Genomic DNA, 25,272 nt, shown 5'->3' with positions numbered 1-25,272 from the left:
CAGTTTCTCTTTGGCCACATTACCACCATTGTAACTACTGTTTGTAGAGCTTCCCGCTGAAAGCTCATGTGTTTATACATTTACATGTTAAAAATATTATGCTTTGTAAGAATAGATCCTGCTGACCTGGTCAAAGCAAATTGCCTATGAAAAGTCGCAATGTTCTTCTTTTGGTCCACGGCAGCGGTGTGTACGTTTATGTCTATGTGTGTATCCGTACATGTGTTTATATAGCTTCATACGTTCAGTCGAGCTTTGAAGGCAGCGAAGAGCCAAGTTCTTCATGTGGCGGGGTAGAATGAAAAGCTCAGCCAGTTGGCCTGTAATTACAGCGCACACGCACACATAGACACGGTCATGGAGGTTTTACTACAGTGCTCCATTAGTGGCGGTGAGCCGCACTGCAGGTGGGCATTTGGCCATATGGATGGGATGCCACACACACCAATCCCAGAGGCCAATAGTGGGCACCCTTTAGCAGACACTGGTACTAATATGCTACTATGCCCTCACACTGCACTGCTGTCCCTCTTTGTTTTGGCCAGGAAGCTGGAAAATGCTACACATTAATGAAAATGGCACTAAATGTGTTTTGGGACAGCATTGGTGTGAGGATTAGTCATGGTTGGTTGCCTTGTAAAACAATGTGATGATTGCAGTTAGTTTGTTAAATATCTGCTTTTAGTCTTGTGTTTGGAAATGATGGAATTACCAAAAAAGACAAGGAATGGAAAGTCCATTACAAGTTTAGGGACCACTTTTTGCTCTCTAAATTGTCCTGCACAAATTGAATTGCTTGGGTTTTATTGAGCAGATCTTTAAAAACTCGATCTTGAACCTTAAATGGAGAAATACAATGTGGCATGTTTGCTCTGTTTTACAAAAAGTGCTTTGGCGGTACCATAGTTTGGTGATTTTGTCCAAATACCATAGTTTACCATACTTTGATTCGGTATTCATATTTAAATTCGGTACTCTAAGTCTGTGATACTTCAAATGGTATTAGCATGGTAAAAGTCCAACAAAACCATAGTAATAACATGGTGCTCCTTTTTTTTGGAGGTATCTTGTTTTTAGCAGCACTGTAAAAAAAAATTTTTATATTTTGTCAAATCAACTTTTTAGATAACATAATATTTTGAGTTCACTTTGTTTCTTGCAATGTAACTTTATATATCAAAATTACAACTTTGTTTCTCGTAATGGCAACTTTATATCTCACAATTGCACCTTTGTTTCTCATACTTCTGAGTTGCGAATATATCTTGCAATGTGAATTTTCAAGTAATTGCGACTATATTTTTACAATATGACATTATATCACAGTTATGACTTTGTAATGGCTACTTTATTACAAATTTCTTGTAACTTTTTACCTAACATTTGTTTTTTATACTTGCGACTATATCTTGCAGTGTGACTTGTTTCTCATAATTGCAACTTCATATCTCGCAATATGACTATGTCTCACAGTTACAACTTTGTTTCTTGTCATTGCTCCTTTATATCTCAAAACTACAATTTTCTTGTAACTGTTTATCTCATAATAGGGACTGTTTCTTATATTTGCAAGTTTAAGGCAACCAGGTAACTTACTTTTTTAAGTTAAACCAACTTTTTCTTTTTTACAGTGAGTGTTGTTATTGTAAACTATTAAAATTCAGTAATTGAAATAAAACTTAAATAATAAAATATAAATATTAGATGAAAATCTTCAACTTAAATGAAAATTGAAAATTAAAAATGTTGCCTTGGCTGAACTGATATAAGTTTCCTAAAACAAATACAATATATATTATATTTTAAATAAAATATTTAAAAAAAAAACTATAAAAAAATATTAAAACATCAATGTCGATTGACCATCAAAACACTATACCAGTTGATTAATCTTGAATCTCAACCCTCATTTTTTTGTTGAGATTGACTTGAGATTGATTCATGTAATGACGTTTTTTAACAGTTCTCAGAAAAATCATTAACCAATATGTTTGTTATTAAAATGAATCTGGGGTCTTTTAGACCCCAAACAGAACATGATGGCTAAACGCTGATGTGTTCAAATGTAATTGCGTACGTAATGCATCTTCATGTTAACATGGAACCTGGTTACTCATACCTCTTCCCCTATGTTTTTATTATTCAAGATTATTATTCCCACATGCTGTCCACCGCAGCCTAGAGGTTTTGTTTACAGTGAAGGGGTGGAACGGTTCTCCAGGCTCTGTGGGCAGAAATACAAACAACCCCCTGCAGAACTCACAAGGAGTCTCTGTATTAAAACCAGCAGTGGCTCCAGTTTTAAATGGTCCATGCTTAGCTCTGATCTGCATGATGGGCAGTCACACCAGTTCTTATGTCCCATTTAGACCCATTTAGACATGGCTAGACCAGCAACAAAACACCTGCAGCCCTTCATTTCTGACCTCTAGGGGCCTATTGAGACTCTGCTGCCTCCCAATGCTCACTTTTTGTAGTTGCGTGATGATTTTATAGAAGATAGAAAGGCATCAGGTATGTTTGGAATTGCATAGATAGTACCATAATACACATGCTAATTTTGCATTGTATAGCATACACAGTATTCAAATATAGCCTACTGTATGCATAAAATGTCAAATTCATTCTGTATTATATAACCAGAACACATGACATACTCTATCACACAATGCAATGTGCCTAAGTTGATCTACCATTTTTGAGAACGGTGAATGGTCTGGAAGCCATAACAACCAAACTTTTTTCAGACTGCTACTTTTTTCCATTTATAATTTTGTGTTTTTATTTAAATTATTTCCTTAAATATTTATTCACAAAACAACAACAAATATTATAATATTTGATCAGACTGACTTCATTTATAATTTGTGCAATATATTTAAAAGTATGTATTTTTTATATATTTTTTAAATATTTAACAATACAAATTTTCATCAGACCTCCATTGTTTATATAAAATGTTTTAAAACATTTAAAAATATTTATTCAAATAAATACATTATATTTTTATATTATTTACACATTTTTGCTATTTTTAATCCAAAAAATGAATTGATCATAAAATAATCAAATATGTTTCTAAAGATAGCATACTGTTTTTCTAAAGATAGCATACTACTTTTTTGTGTTAATGTTTCAAGTATAATTTTTTTTTTTTTTTTTAATTAGATGTACGACCTGATATTCCAGACCCTTTTGACAGCTTGCTTTTATTTATTTTCTTGGAAATTTCCCTGTCTACACTCTGATATTTAAATGGCAGCTGATCGGCCACAATGTGGCATTTGTCTTTCATCCATGTAAGCTTTAAACCCAGAGTTAGATGTTAAGTGCCTTTTCCTCATTCTGTCTCTCTCTATTTTTCTTTGGATGAATAGATTTATACAGATTGGGCCAACCACTACCTAGCCAAGTCCGGACACACACGCCTGATTAAAGACCTCCAACAGGATGTTGCCGATGGCGTTTTGTTGGCAGAAATCATTCAGGTTGTAGGTAAGATTAAAGATATAAAAAATCATTTTCCATACTTCAACAAACCCCTCTTCTTCCTTCAGAAAAAGTTAATACATAAAACCTACAATTTTGCTCCACCGTACCAGTAAATCTAACCATAATGAGTGGTTCGAGGAGGAGGGCTGGGAAAGAAATGGACACACATAAGTATCAAGAAAACTCACCACCTTTGTTATTTTTAATGTGTTCTGAAGCTGTTTTATGAGATCAGTTTCTGAAAAGGGCCAATTTGTGAAGGTTTATGAGGCTACAAAACTGAGTTGTGAACATTTTATTAAGCCAAAACGTAATAAACGTATGCAAGAGGAGGATACGCATTCCTATTCTCATTCCTATTACAAATACAAAAGCCTGAAGACCACTCCAAGTGGATGATGTGTTCATAAAACCAACTAGCAGGTATAAAATGGTGTTACTTTAATTCAGTGCCTCTGTTTTCTTTTTTCCATTCAGCAAATGAGAAGATTGCCGATATCAACGGATTCCCAGAGAGTCGCTCTCAAATGGTAAGACTCAAAATTTGTTTATGGTAATTTCTGACCGGCGTGATAGGGAAAGAAACAAACCACACACAATATGTCAAACTCTCAAACGAATGTCACTGTCACTTGGTGGTGGATCTGGTGAAGAAGTGATCAAAATATTGATTTTGAAGATATTGAAAATGATAGCTTTGAGAATATGGTAGACAGGCCTCGACATTTAAGCCTTGTCATGTGCTTGTCCTTCATACCGCTCATTCACTTTTTTGGTGGTGTAAATATAATTTATTCTAAAGCAATTTTCTCATCAGCTTTTACATACTTAAATCTGCATATTTTTTACATTTACCCCAGGGCGTTATTTACTTTTTTGAGGCCAAATTTTTTTTTTTACCTTATTAAATGTATGCATCATCTTTCATGTCAAATTCTTACAGTTGATCAGTAAATTCAGTTAGACACTACAGGGCTGTTACCAATCAAACTAAATAATTTACATAGCAAAATTACAACCGCAATAAATTATGTTATGAGATTAATAATGTACAGTAAATAAATGTTTGAATATACATATAAGAAAAAATGCAAGGATACTTTTAAACATGAAACTAAACCGCCAAAAGGTGGCGGCAAGTGACCGTCTTAATGAGCGAGTCATTGAGTCATTCATTCAAACGATTCGTTCGAAACACTGAATCATTTAGTAACAAAACAACGCGCTGAGTGTTGCTTTCCTTTGGAACCATTTTCGTCGTTGAAATAGAACAAAACAGTCTTTGTGTCTAAAATGTAAGTAGCTAAACTAATTTTAACTACTTATTGAACTATAAAATCAATGTAACATTTTCAATCGTGATAATATTCAGCAAAACAGCTCCCTTGGTCGTGTTATGTTACTTAACTATATCATATAAGTTATATAACTCAAAAATTTTACCTCAGTAACGTTATGTTTCTTCTGTGTGCTTTTATGCTCATTTGTTTTGATTTCTCCACGAAAGTCACAAGGCAGCGCGAGCCACTACAGCAGCGCGCCTTTTGTTATCAGAAATAACTTAACGTTACACTATTATCAATCGCTGTTTAAACTGAATGTAATAAAATCAGAATCATTCGATGCTTATTTTTTTGTCACTAAAATTTTAAGCTACCTAACTGGTCGGGCAAGTAAAATTCTCTTTCACTTGCCCTGGCTTCAATAAATCCAATTGACCCTTAAATTAATCCGGACGTTAAGGTTAGTTCATCCAAAAAGAAAATTATCCCATAATTCGTAGTATTTTCCTATTCGCTGAACATCTTCCATTTAAGTCAAATATACATGACTGCAAATGAGAGTGAGTAAGCCTATATCATGACAGAAAATCCATTTTTGGTTAAACTGTCCCTTTAAGAAACAACCTCAGGGATGACAATGGCAGGTCTTGTTGACCTTAAAATCCTGGTGTTAACCAGCATGCTGTAGTCCGTCTCTCGTCAGTGGTCAGGATATACATTGTAATGTCACAGGAACACCGCAGGATGGACCCACATGGTTGTAAACCACAAATCTTCCCTATTGAGCACCATCTGTTTGGTTATGTTTCCTGTACACCTGAGTAAGTGTGCAAACCGGCCGTGGTGAGGTCACATTTAACGTTACCGAGGGGGAAATTATTAGGCTTGATTTCCGACAGCAAGCTCTTGATGGATGTCCGTGTTTCTCTCTCAAACAGATTGAGAACATTGATGCCTGTCTGTGCTTCCTGGCTGCTAAAGGAGTGAACATTAAGGGACTTTGTGCCGAAGGTGAGCGGACTCTTAACTAATGCTCAATAATATTTGAAATAAGATGTCAACACCATTCTTTTCTTTTTCTGCCAAACCACAGAGATCCGCAACGGCAATCTGAAAGCCATTTTAGGCCTTTTCTTCATTCTGTCGCGCTTCAGGCAGCAGCAGCAGACTTTGAAACAGGCCTCCAGCAATGTTCAGATGCTCCAGAACAACCAGGCCCACCGATGCGCCAGTCCTGCCCTTCCTCCTCGCACTTCTCCCCGGAGCTCTCCCTGTCCTTCTCCTATCCAGCAACACTACACCTCCTCCCCATGTGCACAGAAAACACAGACAGACCTGCAGTCCAGGTATTGTTTTCAATTCATCTACTGGATAGCTTCTTCATAGACAGACAACATATCAGCTGGATTGAAAGATCAGAAATAAATTTTTAATCTTTAAATAATTTGGTTGGAGGAAATTGTATTATATATATATATACACATACACACACACACACATATATGTAAAAACTATATATACAATTTGTAGAATAAGATTCTTGTCGCATTGGACTTGCTGTGACCATGATGCCAGCATATTACATTTTCAGATGCTCTCATACTGCTCTTCTTTTTCTTCCTCCTTTCTTCTTCTTTATGTCCTTAACATTTCCAATGATTAACCTTTCATTTCCATTTCTAATTTACAAGTTCTCTGTTATTTCCAGTGTTATGTTAGTATTATTTATTTATATACTATAATAGTATTCATAATTTGAGTGAACTTTGATTTTTATTTGAGTTTTTTTTTTCATTTTAGTTTAAATAATTAAATAATTTAGTTTAAATAATAATATGTGCTATTGTCATTTTTATTATATTTTAATATTTCTGTTTAGCTTACATTTATTTTAGTTTCATTTTAATGTTAGTATGTTATTTTTTTTATTGTAGTAACTCATCTTAAACTTATTTTATTTTAGTTAGTTGCCAAGGCAACATTTCTTATTTAAGATTTGTAAGTAAAAATTGTTAATCTAATATGAAACATGGAAAAATATGTACTTAATACTTAAAAACACATTTTTAATCATTTTAGTTTTAGTTAACAATAACAACACTGGTTACACACAGTTCTCTAACTCTTCTATTCATCCCTTTTTCTTTCTCTTTTGTTTTTCTCTTGATCTTGAAGTCATCCATCAAAAGGCTCTGATCAGGAAAAAGCTGTGAGACTCTCAGTTGCTCAGAAAAAGAACTCTAGGTCAGCTTTCCAGATTTCTCTGTCCACTCTTGAAAACATCACAATGTGCCTGATCTACTTCTCCTCCTAGTAAATTACTTTAAATTATTTCACAACAGCACCATCTACTGGTGATACAAGCCTGTCTTGTTTCCTCAGGGCCAAAAAACATGTGAATCCCCTTCAATAGTCATTTTGTTCTCGATCATATGATCAGATGTGGACTTGAATATAAAAAGGTCACTGAGGTTTATTTATATAATTTGCACTCCAGTCTTGGGTCTTTGCAGCATAAATAGTTATTGTTTAAAGAGAAAGGTTGGGTTTGTTCTGACTGAACTCTTTGTCAGGCTTCAGAGCCCCTCTGTGAGGGCGGCTGGAACGGGCGGAGAGAGTAAACCTCGAACCTCAAACACCAACAGACGCAGCCAAAGCTTCAACCAATGTGACCGATTAAAGCCGTCAATCTCTGCCTGCGCTCATGAAAGAGGTGAGTTAATCACATTCATTTACACAATCTTGAGAATTTTCCATGTGTGTTATGTAAGCAGTCATTTAGTAAAAACTGTTATTGTTAAATCATCCTGAAAAAAACCCCAAGGTGTCTTGCTCAGTGCATAATGAATAACTCTTTGAGGTATTCGAACCTATAACCTTTCACCCAGATCTTTAACCACAAGGTCACACCACCCATGGAATCGGCAGGCTTTATTTCAGTATTATTTTTACTAGAATTACCTGTGAATTTTTTTTACAGCTTTATCTTACTTTTCCCTGCTCAAATTGGTATTGGTATTATTGGTCAAAAATCTTTTTTTTTTTTTTTCAAGAAAATAAAACTGTTATTTTTTTATTATATAAATATTTTATTAAAACACTATATTATTATTATTTTCAGAAACTAAATCTGGTATTTTTAATATGTAAATATATTTCTCAAAAGGTCTTTTTCCCCCCAGAAATTAAAATATAACCAAAAAAAGAAGCTACTTAGAAGAATGTACAAGCTGCTCTTTTCTTTTCAACAAATAGAAAAATTTTAATTCATTTTTGTCATCATTTACTCACCCTCATGTCGTTCCAAACCTGTAGGACTTCCGTTCATCTTCGAAACACAAATAAAGATATTTTTAATGAAATCTGAGTGATGTCTGTCCCTCCATTGACAGCCCACGCAACTACCACTTTGACGCTTCAAAAAAATCATAAAGAGATCGTAAAACTAATCCATATGAATTGAGCGGTTTAGTCCAAATTTTCTGAGGAGACTCGATCGCTTTATATGATGAACAGATTTCATTTGATGAATTAAATGTCCCGTTCTCCGTGATCCCATGTTTCAAACTTTAGTTAGTGTGTAATGTTGTTGTTAGAGTATAAATAATATCTGTAAAATTATAAAGCTCAAAGTTCAATGCCAAGCGAGATATTTTATTTAACAGAAGTCGCCTACATCGAACGGCTTGTTTGGACTACATCCCTCTACTTCCTTCTTTAATGACGTCACTAGAACAGTTTTTTGACTAACCTCCGCCCACAGGAATACACAAAAAAAGGGGGCGTGGTCTTGTTGCGCTCCCACGGAGAAGAGGAAGAGTTGCGTTTGTAGAGTGTGTTTGTCGCCATGTCGTCGAGACGCTGTTATTTTCATCCCGAGTCAAATCACCTTTGTTTGGCCTTCCCTGAGCGCATGCATCTTCAAGTTATGGTAAGAGGCGGGACCTTTCCGGGCAACGTGCGCTAAGCTGCTGTCGAATCACAACACAGGAACCGCTGGCACAATCAGAACTCGTTACGTATTTCTGAAGGAGGGACTTCATAGAACAAGGAAGTCATCAGCCCGTTCTTAGGACAGTGAAAACAGCGGTATACAGATAAGTAAATTGTGTGAAAAATACTTTTTTTTTACACGCGAAACATGAACACATGTTATATTGCACACTGTAAACACAATCAAAGCTTCAAAAACACAGGAAAAACGGGACCTTTAACATTCATCAGCGAACATAAACAGAAGCTCGACCGAACGTGCCTGACACGTGAGAACAAACCTCATTGGTTCTTGCGTAAGCTCAAACGTGCTGCGTAACACAAGAATGAATTAATTAATTAATTTGATCATCATATAAAGCGATTGTGTCTCTTCAATAAATTTGGACTAAACCGCTCAATTCATATGGATTAGTTTATGAAATTTTTGAAGCGACAAAGTGGAAGTTGCGTGGACTGTCAATGGAGGGACAGAAATAACTCTTTTAATTTCATTAAAAATAACTTCATTTGTGTTTTGAAGATGAATGAAAGTCTTACAGGTTTGTAACGACATAAGGGTGAATAAATGATGACAGAATTTCAATTGTATATGAACTAGCCTTTAAGCTCTGAACAAAATAATAATAATTAAGTGGATAATGAAGAGAATTTGGGTCTGTTCCTCATGCTAAGTTATCGTAATGCTTAAAAAGGCTGGGAAAAAAGCGCACAAGTGAATGGTACTTCATGGTACTTTTATGGTAATTTATGGGTCTTTTGACCATAAAGACAACTTTATAGTTGTATTAATTTTTTGAACCAGCTTTGAACCAAATTTTTCTTCAGTTTCATTTGAACATTTTTCTTCCTCACAATGAGTGATCCAAACCATCCTCCCGTGATTTGTTTAAACTCTGAGTTAGGTTGATTCATTTTTATGATTCTTTAATTGCATGTTGTTGACACATTTTTGGCACGCTGTTGTTACATTATGGCGGGCTTGGTTTACACACTTCAGCATTTAGTTATTTAGCGTGGATGTTTCCCCACTAACATGTCACATAGTTGAATATGTGGAATTTTTGTCTTTGACATATTCATAAAACCGTATAAAAAGTATTTTTTCCCATTTGCACATGCATGATGTACATGTCTGTGTGCATGCATGCATCTGTGTGTGTGTGTGTGTGTGGTCTGGTGGACTCTCAGCTGCACACTGCTGGATCTGGTGTGTTGATGATGAGGCGTTTGCTGCTCACTGATTCAGCTCTAATTAGTGTACTTGTGGCAAAACCAGCGCAAGAAGAGAGAGAAAACTCAATGATAATGACAGAGCTTTATATACAGTGAGATCAAACGGCTAGGAAGACATGCGAGGAATATGACTGTTATGTGAATTTTGCTCAGATTGCCTGTAAGGTAAGCACCGCTAAACTGAGTTTTTATGCAACAGGCTAGTAAATAATTGAATAATTAAATAATGCATACAAGGGCAAGCACCAGTTTAGCAGTGCAGGAAAATGAAATCAGGGAAATAGGGAAAGACGGTGACTGATCAGAACAGGTCAAATTAAACGTTTAATATTTTTACTTAGACTTTGCAAGAGTTTGGTTTCATTACATACTGAATTATATATGCTATTAAATATTATATTATGTATTGTATGTAATAATAATAATAAACAATATTCTGTCCGTTTTTATTTGTTTTTTACATTAGGATTATGACTGAAAGCACATAAAAAATGTGCCTTGGAAATGGTTTGTTTTTATATTTAACCAAATAATCAGTTTCTTCACTCATATCTCAAATGTCATGAAATGCTCCACAGTCACTCTCCTTTACTAACCGTCATAGAAAAACCCTGGATCTCAAAAATAAATATTAATACATTACTTCACATACTTTAAATATTTATCTTCATAGTTCATGCTTCGTTTTCTCAGCACTTCATCCAATACGCTCTCATATTTTCAAACTCCCACGGGTGTCACTCTTGCTAATGTCTGTGTGCTACAGCTTGACTGCACTTGCTAGTGTTTGAAAGATTTGACCCACTTTCTCTGTGCCAGATTGACCATTTGTCCTCCGTACTTGTCCAATTGCCTGTTACAGTAGTTGAGTGTACAAAAAGTGCAAATGGGTAAATATATATTTGTTTATTAATTTATAGTCTTAAAAAGTTTACTAAAGCAATTTTACTTTTTTACAATTTAATTATAAATTATATTATATTTTTTATATATTTTTGCAAACCTTAAAAAAAATGTTTAACGAATATCACATTACATACAAATATTCTTTATTCAGATTAAATTTAAATCTCACGAAATTAAAGAAATGGAAATTAGACAACCTTGCTTTTCACCATTGTGATATTTCAAAATATGGATGTGTACTTGAGCAAAAGTTTTGCGGTTGTGATGAAGAGCTTATATGTTATATTTCCTCGTGAATTTACAGAGAAAACAACCTCATCACCAATAATGGTTGATCATGGACCAATCAGCTCTTCCATTCCTCCACCCAGCTGCACCAGCACCACAACTTCCACCTCTAAACCCTGGAGAAGCAAGTCGCTCAGCGCTAAACACACTGCTACATCCTCCATGGTCACGGTTAAACAACCAGCTCCAGATTCTCTTGAGGTTCCTCCTAATGTGATTGCCCAGAAGTCCATGCTGGAAAAGCTCAAGCTCTTCAACAGCAAAACGGGTTCCAGAGCCTCCAAGGTTGTCAGTACAGACGATGTGAATGATGTTGAACCAGAAGGCGGCCAGATTTGCCCCATCCACCCTGGAAACCAACGGCCTGTCACCCCCAGCAGTTCTGGCAGCTCAAGTCCCAAGCTAGCGCTGAAAGGCTTTGCACAGTTGACGCTTGGAAAATCTTTGGCGCCGAAAACAACCTCGGCAAAAGCGTCTGAAAAACTTAAAGAGAAGTCAAAGCCTAAAGAGAAAGAAAAGCTCAAACAGCTTCCTGTTACAGAACCCGAACACCTTAAAGGAGACACAAAAACTGATGGACTTGTACTAGAGTCTAAGAAGGCTGTTCCCAAAGGAAACAAAGCAAAGAAAGACAATGCAAAATCAGCCATGAGTGGCATTCCCAAACCAAGCCAAGGAGGAAAGGGTTCATCGGCAAATAAGACTGTAGCGTCGCCCCCTTGTGGTGCGGAGGGAGAACGGTTACGGAGCACAAAGATAGGAGGTCTGTCTGTGCATAAAGGGCAGAAAGATAACAGAAACTACAGCTTTACCTCTAGCTTAGCATTTTCAGATGGGAAAAGTTGCCAAGATCTCACCCTTGGTGCGCAGACCCACTCAACAACCAGCAATATGGTCAGTGTGCAACTTCCACAGCTCCAGCAACAATACAGCCATCCCAACATGGCCACTGTCGCCCCATTCATGTACAGGTAACGGAACAACTTTGTGGTGCTGTAATGCGTTATCATACATACTCCATGAGAGACTATTTGGCTCTAAACTAGTATGTTGTCCTGTCACTATGTAGGTCTCAAACTGAAATTGATAAGACTGGGCTAGTGGCAGGAGTGGAGGAAAGGAGGGAACGAACAGGCCTGTGCAGCAAATCCATCCATACTTCTCTTGAGAACCTGACAGGTAAGCATTATGAGCATAATGAGAGTGAGTACAGAAAAATAAACTTGAGTTGCAAATAGCAGTGTTGGGGAAGCTACTTTGAAACTGTAATTGAAAATAATATACCTAGTCACAGCCACAAGTGAGTTGTTTAATCATTGTAGTGATTCACAGTGAATCATTTCAGTGATTCATGAATCGTTTTAGTGAATTGCACCATTATGCATTTTGCAGAATTATAGCAAATCATTTTAGTTACTTGTAGCATATCTTTTCAAATCATTTTAATGTTTCATAGTGAGTCATTTTAGTGTTTCATAGTGAATAATTTAACAATTCACTTAAATGAATCAGACATGGCAATTTAGACTAGCATGTTTGTTCAGCTTGCTCAGGAAACCATGTGAGGTAAAAACAATTCTGTTGTTTTACCATGTTACAAGGCTGAATGTTGGACATATTGCTTGTTACTGGGAAAAACTGTTTCAAAATAGTCTAATATCACTCTACTAAACATTTTAATAGTGTTGCCACTTTTGGATATTTACTCCCCAACTCTAATGCCTAGTTAGGACAAGGTCATTTACTGTGTCTTTGTATAAAACAACACTGATTATTTAAGAATAAGTGAGCAGTGTTTTCCGAACTTTGAGGCCAATGTCAGGCCAGTCTGAGAGTGAACAAGAAAACAAAACAGCACTCATCTGCATGTAAAAGGCTATGAATGTCAAGGAGTTGCCAAGGCCTACCAGCATGTGTGTGTGTGTGTGTCCTTTCTCAGTCTGTCAGAACTTTGTGTAGAGAGAAAAACTCTTCTCCACAGGGGAAGTTCCCTGGGCTGGTGTGGACATGAGAGCTGTATTCTAATTTCCCCTCTCTTTTCCATGGAGGAAAGGAAAAGGCAGGACCGCCGTCACAAGAGTTTCTTTCACAAATCAATCGGGACATTCTCTGGGAAAACAACTCCGAATGTGTCAGACAGACCTTTTATCCATCTTAATAGAAGCGTAGGAGAGTCAGGGACACGTTGCCACCAGAAAAAGCACAGGACATTAGTAGCTCTGTGAAGTCTTTTTCTGCAACCGAGACAAAGATCTGTACCACTGCAAGAAGACCTAAACGAATCTTCTTCTCAATGGACCAAGCAGAATGTCATTGTCCGTTGGCTTCTCCTCTCCGAACTGGAGGAACAAGAGATGGTTCTTATGAGGACATCTTAGACTTAGACGACTGCTTCAGTCTCAGGAGAAAGGACAGGTTCTGGGGTGTAGACAGTTCTGGTGGACCTCCAACATCATCTAAATGTTTGGCTGAACACACTCAACCATGTGTTTTGAATGAAAGGGAGCTCAACACGTTCAGCTCTGTATATCAGCTGCATTTGAGCCAACACTCTTGTGTGTGGGATGGAATTGCTCGGGTTAATGAGGAGATCCTTCTGACCATGTTGGGCATGTTTGAGAAGCATGAAAGTGAGTAGATGAGTGTTGGACGACTTGATCTGTTTTAAAAAGCTACCTAGGAGGCATTTAACACACCTGAAGTCTTTATTATCCATTTTTGTGGGCTTTTTCGTCACTTTTTATTGATAAAGACAGAAACGAGAGGAGAAATGGACCTGCGACTTTTATATTAGCATGTGGACTAACTGTTAAGACACATCTCTTTTTCTCTTGGAAGTCTGCCATTGTTGGCTTGAAAGAGAAAACTGACTGTACAAGAGGATGTTTTCGCATAGTGCCCCTTTTGGCAATTATAGTCATGTGCGTTAACTGCTTGGCTACAGCAAACCTGTTAAAATGCTTTTTTAGTTTTAGATAATGACCCTGCTTAGCAGAAATCTGCCATGACAGCAGGTGACTTGAAAAACTGAATATAGACGTTTACGCTAATGCACGCTAGCACCCCTTGCATTGAAAATCCAATTCATAGCCTACTTGCGTTGCGTTATAAACTTTCATCCCATCAGATATCTTTGCAAATAAAGCCAAACTAAATGCTGTTTTAAAATAAAATGTTCTATATTTGATGTAATTCGAGAGTAAGCTAGTTTTGTTTTACCCAAAAGGCGGGTAGAGAACAAAGATTAGCATTAGCCTCAGCGAGCAGTTCTGAAAGAGGTTGTTTGTGGTTTTTACAGCCTCTAGGAATGTACTTTTCCACGGCACTCATTCTTTTACACGTTTTACATCATGTGTGAGTGTTTGTGTGTGTGTGTGTGTGTGTGAGTCTACTCTGTACCTTCTGAGCCCCTTATGGACCTCTTATGATCAGTAAACAGCCGTTAATCCAAGCAGCCAAATCCCCTCTCACCTACGGCATACACTGCGTGTTTATTTTTAAGCAGCGGTTGGCTAACGTTTCGTACGTTAACATTGGTGCAAGAAAACAAAAAGCTCTTTTACGGAACGCTCTGCAGATTTAACTTCACGAGCAAAAGGGGCAGAGTTAGTGCTGTGACGCTAATACAGAGTTCGGGGTTGCTTCATTTACACTATTCCATGATTCTCCGGGTTTTAGCTGCATTTCTGAAGCATTTTAGGTGTGTGAATGTGTGTGTTCAGACATGCTTTAGAGTTATGGTAGCAGCTGTTTGCAGACTGTGGTGATGGTGATGAGTCTGGTTTCCTCAGGTGAGGACTCCGAAACCAAGAGGCTACGTACTGCGAAAAACATTGCTGATCTGAGGCAAAACCTTGAGGAAACCATGTCCAGTTTGAGGGGGACGACACATATCAGTCACAGGTAAAACCAGTGTGACGTGTTTTATTTTTTCTCATATTTTGTGTGTTTCAGCCTGATAGAAGTGACTAAAGTTAGTTTTATTCATCTAAAATATTACTTATCTTAAAGGAATGTTCTGGGACTTGTTCCTCATTTTCCTTAAAAAAAGCAAAGGATTACAGTGAAGCACTTACAATTGAAGCGAACGGGGCCAAGCCGTAAACGTTAAAATTTACTGAAGTTTTAACAGGAGATTTATTGTAAGTGCTTTTATAGCATTATAAGCTTCAAATGTTTGCTTTAAATCATTAATTTAAAAATAGGCCCCATTCACTTCAATTGTCTAAAAGTGTCGAAATTATTTTGATCAACCCAACGATGATCCGGCGAACTGGTGATCAGGGCTCCCGTTAGTGGTAGTTGCTTCTTACTGCACTTTCTCTGGTGTCAGTTCATGTTCAGACTCTAAATGACTTCTATTCATTAGGGTTGAAGTACAACATGACATTAATAATGACTGGGCACAGACATCACAGCACAGTTCAGAAAGCACCCCATTGTTCCCGGGTGTGTGAACCCTTTTATCTCTGGGGGTTTGCGAACGGTTAAACTCTAAATGGCTTTGAGGAAGACATTTTGATTGGCATTAGGAGCTCATTTGGGGGGTGCCGGGTTTTTGTCTTTGACGTGATCAGTTTGATACGCGTCTCGGCCTTCCAGGGTACAAAAGCTGGCCGTGAAATCGTCTGGAGGCCACATACTGCCTGCTAATACTAGATAAAAAGCTTTTAATATCCCAATGAAACCCTGTCCCGACAGGATGCATAATTTTGCCAGAAATTTGCTTGCTCCTTGCGCTCTTTCTTTCAAAAAGGTATATTTACCCAAAATAAACTTTCATAATTTCCTCACCTTCATGTCATTCCAAACCCATATTATTTACTTTTCTTTTGTAAAACAAAAAAGGATTATTCTTTTTATTTTTTGGAAGATATTTTGCAGAATGTCTATGCTGAAATATATTGTCAGATGTGGCTTGCATTGTTGTTAGTTAACTAAAACTACATGAATTAGTTGAAATCAAGCTGGAAAAAATTTAAGTAAAGAATATTTAAAAAAAAAAAATTGGCACTTACTAACTAAAATCAATATAAATTAAAGCTAAATGGATATATAAAAAACAACAAGAGTGACAAAAGCACATAACAAAATTACTAAAATGAAAACTGAAAACAGAAATAAAAGCCTATTTAAAATATATATATTTTTTATTTATGAAAAACAGTGGTGATGTAATACTTTATCCAATAATACATGGTTTGACTCTATTTTGTTTGAACATACAAAAACCTGCATTTGTCAGGTGCCTGAAAACCCTTTTTATCATGTAAACCTCTTCTTTGACACTTAAGATTAGATTTTTTAGGTTAAGAATAGGTGTTAAGCATTATGTACTAGGTCTAACAAGTGTGCAAACAAAATCAATAAATAATATAAATATACGTAATCATTTATTGATTATTCGCTGATCATTGGTGTGTGTTTTGAACATCTTAAATTCATTTGTCACATGGTGTTGTCAGTGATGTTACAACCCTTTTTTCAATATTGAAATCAAATCAAATAAAGAACAAAGTCAAGATGTTAACAAACCTATAGTTTATGGTTATGTCAGTAACTTCTCATGTTTTTTTTTTCTGTCTCACTGCCTGCCAGCACTCTTGAGACGACCTTTGACAGCACAGTAACCACAGAGGTCAATGAGAGGGCCTTGCTTACCCTCAGTTCCCGCCCTGCTTCTGCACTGCCCTGGCGGCTGGGCTCATCCAGCCCTCGTCTACAAGCTGGTGATGCCCCCTCTTCAGGAAACGCGTTCGTACACCACGGCAGTGGCTGTGAGCGGCACACACACAGACATCAGACCTGCACACACAACGGAGTCGTCTGCGGCCTTGAGCTCTCAGAGAAGGTGGAGGAGCTGGAGGGCGTCGCCATGGAAACGCCAGGGTACATGAGTGATGGAGACGTCCTGGGCAAGAGCATGAAGGTGGATGGTGTTTCCAGTGGGTGAGTTGATAGTGTGTTTGCAAAAGTTTTCAAATGTTTCATCTGCATAACTATTGATAGATCAGCTTTAAAGGTAGGGTAGGCAATTATTTAATAAAAATGTATATACTAAATGAATATAAAAAATGAATACTAAAACATGTACATATATCTTCTGTGGAAGTCTCAGGACCAAATTCATGCAAATCATTGCATTCGGTCCAATACGATGTCCTACCTGCCTGTCAATGTTTACATGTATATGTCTATATACACATAAACAAAATTAAGACATTTTACAGGTAACATACAGGTAAGAATGCATCTCTTTGCATCTGCCTCTGGGTGGCGCTCTTTAGTTAGTCTTTTTTGACTAGTTTATTTTGAGTGAGTTACTTTCAAACAAGAATATTATAATCAATCAATTTTCAATCAATCAATCTTTTTTGAATATGCAAAATTTTGATGACGGCTACAAAAATGTGCAATTCATCCTTTTAACAAGTTAAAATGTCCATTTAACGCTATATATCAAAAGATGCAGTGTTAGTGCAAGTGCGCAGTGGCTCGACGCGCCCTGCACTGAATTCTTACTGTGTCCCATGAGCGGTTAGCCACAGCTTTTTAGCATGTAATCATGTAACGCCGATCCAGCTTTCTTTATTCACTTCACTCTTTCATTGTGCCGTTCCCTAGGAGCTCTGCCAGTTTTTGCCTGCGTGCTCAAAGTCCCCGGTGCACTGGTGTGGTTTGTGGCAACATGCAAATTACAGTATGTTTAGATGGCGTTGTTTCTTGGCTCTTGGCTTTGGTTTGGATCATGCGATCACATCCCAAGCCCGCCTGCTTCTTTATGCAGCTTTAAGTAGCTACTGACATAAATGTGCATTACTGTACGATAACATTTTAGAAGCCTCAATAGCTCTCTCACGTTAGCAGTTATTTTGTTCATGTGTCTGTTATCAGCTGTTAATTTCGCAGTCCGTCAGTAGGACATGAAAACGCAACATGTAGCCTGTGGTAAGAGAACGGGAGTCAAGGGTCATGGGAAATATTCATGGTTGAATCCTGAGAGAGGATGACTGAATATATTAATATTTGGGGCACAAAGAGAAAGAGAGTACTTGAATTTACCTCACAGAGATGCATTTAGCTGACTTTTCATGGAAAAATGTGCAACCTTTTGACCCCATGGAAGAGATATGAGGTTGGATCCAAATTTGGAAATGCGACTAAATGCACAAGCGCACGCAGCAGATTCAGAAATGTCGTGCATAATCTTTCCCTAGTCCTGTTCAAACAGGAATCAGACAGACACCTTTTATTGGATTCTCATATTCCTTCTGCTCAGTGCTGAATTCCAGTAGAGTGATTCTGTCACCACAAGAAAATCTTTGTGAGACATTTGATCATAGTTGGAAAGCTTTTAAGCCCAATTACTGAGACCATATATGGATGGATTTTGAAACGCAGTCAACATTGGGTACTTACAGCAAATTCTGTTTCTAAAACCTGATGCTTTGGTTTGGATTAGTGTCTTTTTACTAGCTTATCTTAGTACCATCTTAGTTACATGTTCGAATAATCGGATAAGGATAACATAAAAGGCATTTAAACAATGTTTTGTGGGAGATTATGTAGGGAGAGTCTTGATTATATCCACTGAGATTTGACTGAATTGTGGATGCTGTGATTTATATATTTGTATTAAACTTTTATTTTAACATTTACAGAATATTTTGTTTGAATTTGTAGGACAAGTGCTGATTTTATCCATTGAGGTGTTTTTAATAACTTTTAACTGAGTAAAACTGAATATTTTTTAGAAAAACATAAAGGACTGATTTTATCAATTGGGATTTGATTGAAATGTAGATGCTATATTTTTTTACAAGTTTTTCTTGCCGATTTTTATTTGTCTTATTCAGCCTTGGTTATGTCAACAGACACTATAGAGAGAAAGTTATTACATAGATGAAAGATAATAGAAACAAACATTTTTGTTCTTTACAATGGGGGTTTTCAACCATAGCACCAGGCTATTATCTGATTATACATTGTCTATCTATCTACCTGTCAGTCTGTCGAGACTGCCGTTGAATGACTTGTAGCAGGTCACCAGGTCAGGGCAAATGAATAACTCCATGGGACGGAGTGTTTAACTAGTTTAAATAATCTTAACAAGCCTCTGTTGCTCAGTAACCAAAGTTAAACAGAAGCCGTTGATCCCAAATGTGCCCAGTATTGCACCTGTCAATGAGGTATATAATAGGAAATACTGTCCAGTTATAACATTTAAACAGACACCATTCACAATCATAGATAACCTCTTCAAAAAGTAGAATGCTAGTACAGTTCAGGGATGGTATCATATCGTGGTTCTTGTGATGTATACCATAGTAATGTTTATTTACCAAATTCATGTACCATGCCAACACAATTGCCGCAGGCTACGGAGTAGACATACTAAAATAAAATTACTTTTAATCAGTTTAATCAATGTTAAATGGTCACATAAATCTACTAAACTGGTTTCGTCACTGTTTTGCTGTTTAATACAAACAAGCCAATTTAATATTTTTGCTGTTTTAGTCGCTAAAATCTTTGCTAGATGCTTTGAAAATTATGATTGATCAACCACAGGATTGTGAAATTTATATTTGCTTCTGATCTGAATCACACCTGATGATTCATGTATTCTTTAATTGCCTGTCTGAACTGAAAAGCAAATCATTAGTGCGGCGCATGCTGTTTGGAAACGTCCCACCTGTCCAGCAGGTTAGTCAGCCGCCCAGATGATGAAACCATCACCTGACTCAGAGTGTGATTGCTTCACAGCAGGAAATGAGAGATCAAGCTAAAGGATGTGTGTCTTTTAGATGCTGTGCCATCTCCATCTGCAAACCTAGCAACCAAAACTAACTCACTCCCATTATAATAAGCAATCTGATAGTACCGTAAAAATGCTTATTTTTATATTATAAATCTGCATAGTTATCTATTATGTGTTAATGTTACTGTATGTAAACATTTATTAGATTATATGATAAAACCTTTACAGTAAGGTTCCGTTTTTTTTAACATTAGTTGCTTGTAATCGTTAACAAGAACTAACAATGAAAAATACCAATGCATTTTGTGAGCTTATATGTTAAATTCAACCTTTAATACATTATTAATATTATTTAATGAATCTGTGCCAACATGAACTAAAAATAAATATGTATTGCTCATTGTGAAATTAATCTTCGCATTAATGTTATTGTAATGTGAATTACTAATTATCAGGATGAAACATATAATTGTTCTGTTAAATCTAATAACAAATATTGTGAAATAGTTTATATACCACCACATAATTCACGGGTAAAATCTATATTATTTTTTTACCAGGAGAATTTATTTACTTTCAATAAAATAATGAATATTGAAGAATAACATTCATGATGGATAATATTTAATTATATATTAGTTAAATATTTATGTAATTACTGTAGTTATTGCATTTGTTCATGATTCATTACATGTGTGTGTCTATATATATATATATATAGTGTTGTAGTAGTTCTGTCATGCATGAGATGTACCTGTTTTACTGTGAAAATCATATTAACCTGAAACATTAAGCTTATCGGATCAGCCTGTTATCAGCGGTGCTCTCCCCCTGCTGTAGTTTTAAGTGTTTGGTTCATATTGCTTGTCGCCAGAGGGCAAATGACTGTCCTTTGAGAACCTGTAGAACATCCACTTAAATGGCTCAACAGAGTAAACACTCATCCACCTTGTGCCTCAGGTTAAAACACACTGTCCCACACAGCTCACCTGTCCACTTCTGTCTGCAGTCCAACCCACAGTCTGTCTTATTTTCTCTCTCTCTCTCTCTCTCCTCACTTCTTAATGAAGTGTGTCCTTAGGGATACTAAGAACACAGATAGGTGCTTACAGTAAGAACATAAACACATAAGCACACACCTTAACAGTCAACAGACATGGTCATGGGAAACCAACGGCTTTCTTGATTGTCGCAGTCCTAGTTTGTGACTTTAGTGAGGTGAGTTCATATTTTGAGTTGCATGTTGGTTATGGTTATGGTTTTGTTTGAGTTAAACTGAAATGGGCACTAGGTCTAGTTTATAGCTGCTTTGGGCTAATATGAACTGTTTTTGAATTGAGATTCATTTTAACTAGCTAAAGAAAATTGTAAAGTTTATATTGAGAGTTATACTATGTGAGGTTTCATCTGGAACTTATTCAAAATAAATATTTGGGCATAATTGGTTTGTTGTTGTTTTTTAAAATACGTTTGTATGTGTTTGTAAAATGTAATATATATTATATTAATTTTTTACGCATATAAACCCTTTATATTTCAAAATATCAATATATAACATAAAAAATATCAATTATTATAACAAAATATCTTGGCTTTGAGGAATTCACTATGGTTTGTTATAAAATGACTAAAAACGGTATCTTCCATAGCAATTGCTAGACCATATTTATTGAAACCTCAATCATCTCAGTCATGGTTATTATTAACTAAAACCAAAACCGTAAAAAATAAAACATTAACTGAAATGAAATAAATATATTTCAGCGAGTTATTTTAAGTTGAAGTACCTAAACCTAAATAAACTATAAAAAAAAAAAGAGATTTGAAAAAAAATATTTGATAATATGGCTATTATCAAAAACCATGCTAGTATACCAATACTAAACAACGCAGATTTCACCCCTCTGAAAATCTATATAAAATAAGTATATAAAAATACATAGTAAATGTGTCCTTTCGGTACAATCCCTGACAAGATCTTCTAACATTATAGCACGTCTCTACCTATGCGTTTCCACTACATGTAGTAAAACAGGTTTTTCCTGTGGCTGATTTCTCTTGACTTTGACAACCGTTTGTATTCATGCTGTTTGTAGAGATAATTGAATTAATTTGTTATGAAAGCGAACGTCCAGACACAACATGCTGTCAAAGGAGCTGGATAAGTATAGATCAAAGATCATCAGACGGCGGGCAACATCATGTAAAATATCTTTTTGTTAATGCGTCTCGCTACATATTTAACTCCAGAGTTTCACAAGTAAGCCTGTCCATGATCCATTAACAGATAAGACGCTACATTAGACCTGTAATTGCGTCTTGTTTATATCTTGTGTGTTAAACTAGCATTTGTGTGTCTGCAGCTACATGACTGACGGAGGTCTCAACCTATACTCCCGGAGGGTTAACCGGGTCTCGGATGGCATGAACTCCGTGAGAGGGACCGTTCACCACTTTAATCCCAAGAGTCAAGAAGACACTGATAGGTAGGACTTAACCTTTCACCTTTGCATTGCATGCACTAACTCACCCTGTAGACTCTAATTTTTCATGTATTCTGTTTCTTATGATCAGTATTCCTGAGTGGAGATCGCCACAGGATGTATGGTAGTCAAACCGGAGCATTTCAGATGGGCAACAGAGTTGCTTTTGTTTCCTCACAATGGAAGAGAGTAGTCATTGTCTTTGTGAGCGCCAAAGGCAACAGCTAATGCATCAGTTTAGACATATATCCACTTCTTTTTGCGTGTGTGTGTGTGCTCTCACATTCGGTGTGCTTTTGTGCCGTCCTGCAAGCCCTGCGGCTGTTTAACATCCCACATCCCTCACCATTTGCGCTGTGTCTCCTCAAGCGCAACAATACTGTCTGTGAACATGGAAAACCGTCTGTGTTTTTACTAAACACATTCTGAACTGACAGTGGATGGCATATTTATTATTAAATGCGTCTGGTGACTCATTAGTTCAGAATAGAAAGATGTTTGATTTGTCTGCCTTAAAAGGGAAAATGAAAAATGTAGAGATAGAAAACAAATACATAAGAGAGGATTTGGAAGAAATGAAAGTGAAAAGCGGTAAGTAAGAATGATTGATTGATTGGAGGATTGGATCTGAAAGAAGCCTCAGAAAAGACTGAATTTTCCTTATTTCTTCTCAAAGAATTTTTATTAGTGATCGTCATAAGCTGCTCATTGATCATTCATGCATCTCGTGTTGTCCAAACATGCATATATTCTGTGGAACACAAAAAGAAGATATTTTGAAAAATGCCTGTTTCTTTTCTTGCTGTTTTGGACCCCATAGAGTTCAACAGTCAGGTTCCGCAAGTAAAAATCCCATAGGGAAGTGATTTTTAATAAGTTAAAAACCTTTAAAGACAGACCTAATGTGAGCTACAATGTTGTTAAACAATGGTATAACTATTTGTTGAAGCCATCAGTCCACGTTATTTCAACTTATTTTTTTAAATAATCATGTTTAACAGCAAAATTCTTGGTGAAAAACTACTTTACCCATGATTCAGCAGAGAATCTCCTCCAATCAGAGAATCGAGAAAAGTAAATTGCCGCAAAACAACACTTTAGTGTCCACCGACTCCCATGAAGCACTGCGAATGATGTACAAATCACTCTCTCTACCCTCTCAAACTACTTAAATAATTGTATATGCATATTTTGCGACATTTGCAACAATTTTAAATCAATACTTTTATATTTCACTGTAACGAAGTTCGTTGTTATGGGAAGGAGGCGGGAACGGGCGAACATTCAACAACTTTTAATAAAATAAATAAACAAATACAAAAACAGAAACGAAAACGAAAGTAAAGACGGCAACCCCTCATGGACGACTGCCGCACACATAATAAAACATCTATCTCATCCTTCACTGTCGTTGCTCCTCCTTTTATGCTTCCACTCCTCCATGAGATATACAAGACCGGTGCGTCGCACAGGTGTCGGTCATTATGAGTCACGCCACCGGCCTCGCACCGTTCTCTCACGGCCCTCTGCCTCGCCATATTCACCATTTTTAATTTGATTGTCATTTGCAATGCTTCATGGGATTGTAGTTATGTCCCTAATTGAAGTAGTTAAGTACAGTCTTGTAATTTTTGTCAATTTTTTTTTTGCTTCTAATCAAATTTGTAAATTTGCGATTTACCTCGTAGCTCGTACCTAGTTGGTTGGTTATGGCTTAGAACTCTTTAACAAAGACTTTTATTAAAACCATTTGAAAAAAATGTATGCAAAAAATATTTCTGTAACCAAGACGGCTTAAAGGCACTGTTGCACTTTATTGACTTTCAAATATCTTTTTTTGTGTTTTCGTAGAAGAAAGTTCGCATAGACATGAGGGTGAGTAAATGTTGACAGAATTGTCATGTTGGGTGGACTCTGATTGGTCATTGACATTTTGGTTTGACAGTCCAGTCCTGCAAAGTGGACAAGACATTGTCTGCAATGAAAAGTCTGGCTCTTCAAGACTAAACTTCTCTTGCCCTTGATGAAGTCAGTGCAGAACATCTCGCAGATAAAGTGGCATTCGATCAAAATCTTGGCAGAAAATGAGTCAAGAGTCAGATTGATGACGTACAGACCAGCTTTGCAATCCATGGTTTTCCAAATAAGGTCATTTTCTTGAGCCCATCCAGGTGTGTTCCCAGGATTCTGTGCCCAGTACCTGTCAAGATATCGTCTTAGTGCCCAGATTGATACAGGTGAAAGAGGGATGATCTAAAACCTTGTGAAATGTAGCTGGAGGGCAGGGATGGTGAGAATCCAATGGGAATTCCTTTTCTGTCCTCTTTCTTACTGGAAATGCTTGATGTCATGTATAATTTTGGAATTCTTTCTCTAACAGCAGCTGGTGTAAAAAAAGCATTAAATCATTTTGCTCACGTTATTTTGACTTGCTTTGTCATCAAATCTTCCAAAACAAACTCCCGGGTCAGTGAAGAAAGATGAGGTGGTGCGAACTTCAGTGATGCATCCCTCTGAGAGCTCCTTAAAATCCATCATGAAGGGAGCCATGTTGGTTTTGGAGTTGGATGATGTGGATACTGTAGAAAATTATTTAGATTAATTTGCGCTGTTCTGTAAATTCAGTCAACACTCCTGTGATCAGATCAGAACTCTCGCTTTGATGGTTTGGTGATCCTTTGCAGCTGATGTGATTCTTCTTGTTTTGCTTTGACAATATTTGCCTTGCAGATGATGAATTATATTTCATTGATATTTTGCTATGATTACTATAACCAGGGCATATTCGCGTAAGCACGCTAGTGTTGTCATGATACTGGAGTTTCTAATT

General features: G+C 36.6%; 1 protein-coding gene across 1 annotated transcript in view; it reads left to right on the top strand.

Moving 5' to 3' along the window:
• The window catches only part of nav2b (neuron navigator 2b), a 68,028-nt gene that overhangs the window by 3,147 nt on the left and 39,609 nt on the right, over positions 1-25,272 (top strand). Inside the window, exons 2-12 of the mRNA XM_084397842.1 lie at positions 3,378-3,495; positions 3,970-4,022; positions 5,714-5,786; positions 5,869-6,121; positions 6,951-7,019; positions 7,349-7,488; positions 11,215-12,169; positions 12,268-12,377; positions 14,990-15,101; positions 16,797-17,147; positions 22,323-22,445. Of these exons, the coding sequence (XP_084253968.1) occupies positions 3,378-3,495; positions 3,970-4,022; positions 5,714-5,786; positions 5,869-6,121; positions 6,951-7,019; positions 7,349-7,488; positions 11,215-12,169; positions 12,268-12,377; positions 14,990-15,101; positions 16,797-17,147; positions 22,323-22,445 (2,357 nt within the window). The remainder of the gene's footprint in view (positions 1-3,377; positions 3,496-3,969; positions 4,023-5,713; positions 5,787-5,868; positions 6,122-6,950; positions 7,020-7,348; positions 7,489-11,214; positions 12,170-12,267; positions 12,378-14,989; positions 15,102-16,796; positions 17,148-22,322; positions 22,446-25,272) is intronic.

Source organism: Rutilus rutilus (genome assembly GCF_951802725.1).
Source record: "Rutilus rutilus genome assembly, chromosome: 23".
NCBI lineage: Eukaryota > Metazoa > Chordata > Actinopteri > Cypriniformes > Leuciscidae > Rutilus > Rutilus rutilus.
Note: the sequence above shows the minus strand (reverse complement) of the source record. Positions and strands in the feature narration are given on the sequence as shown.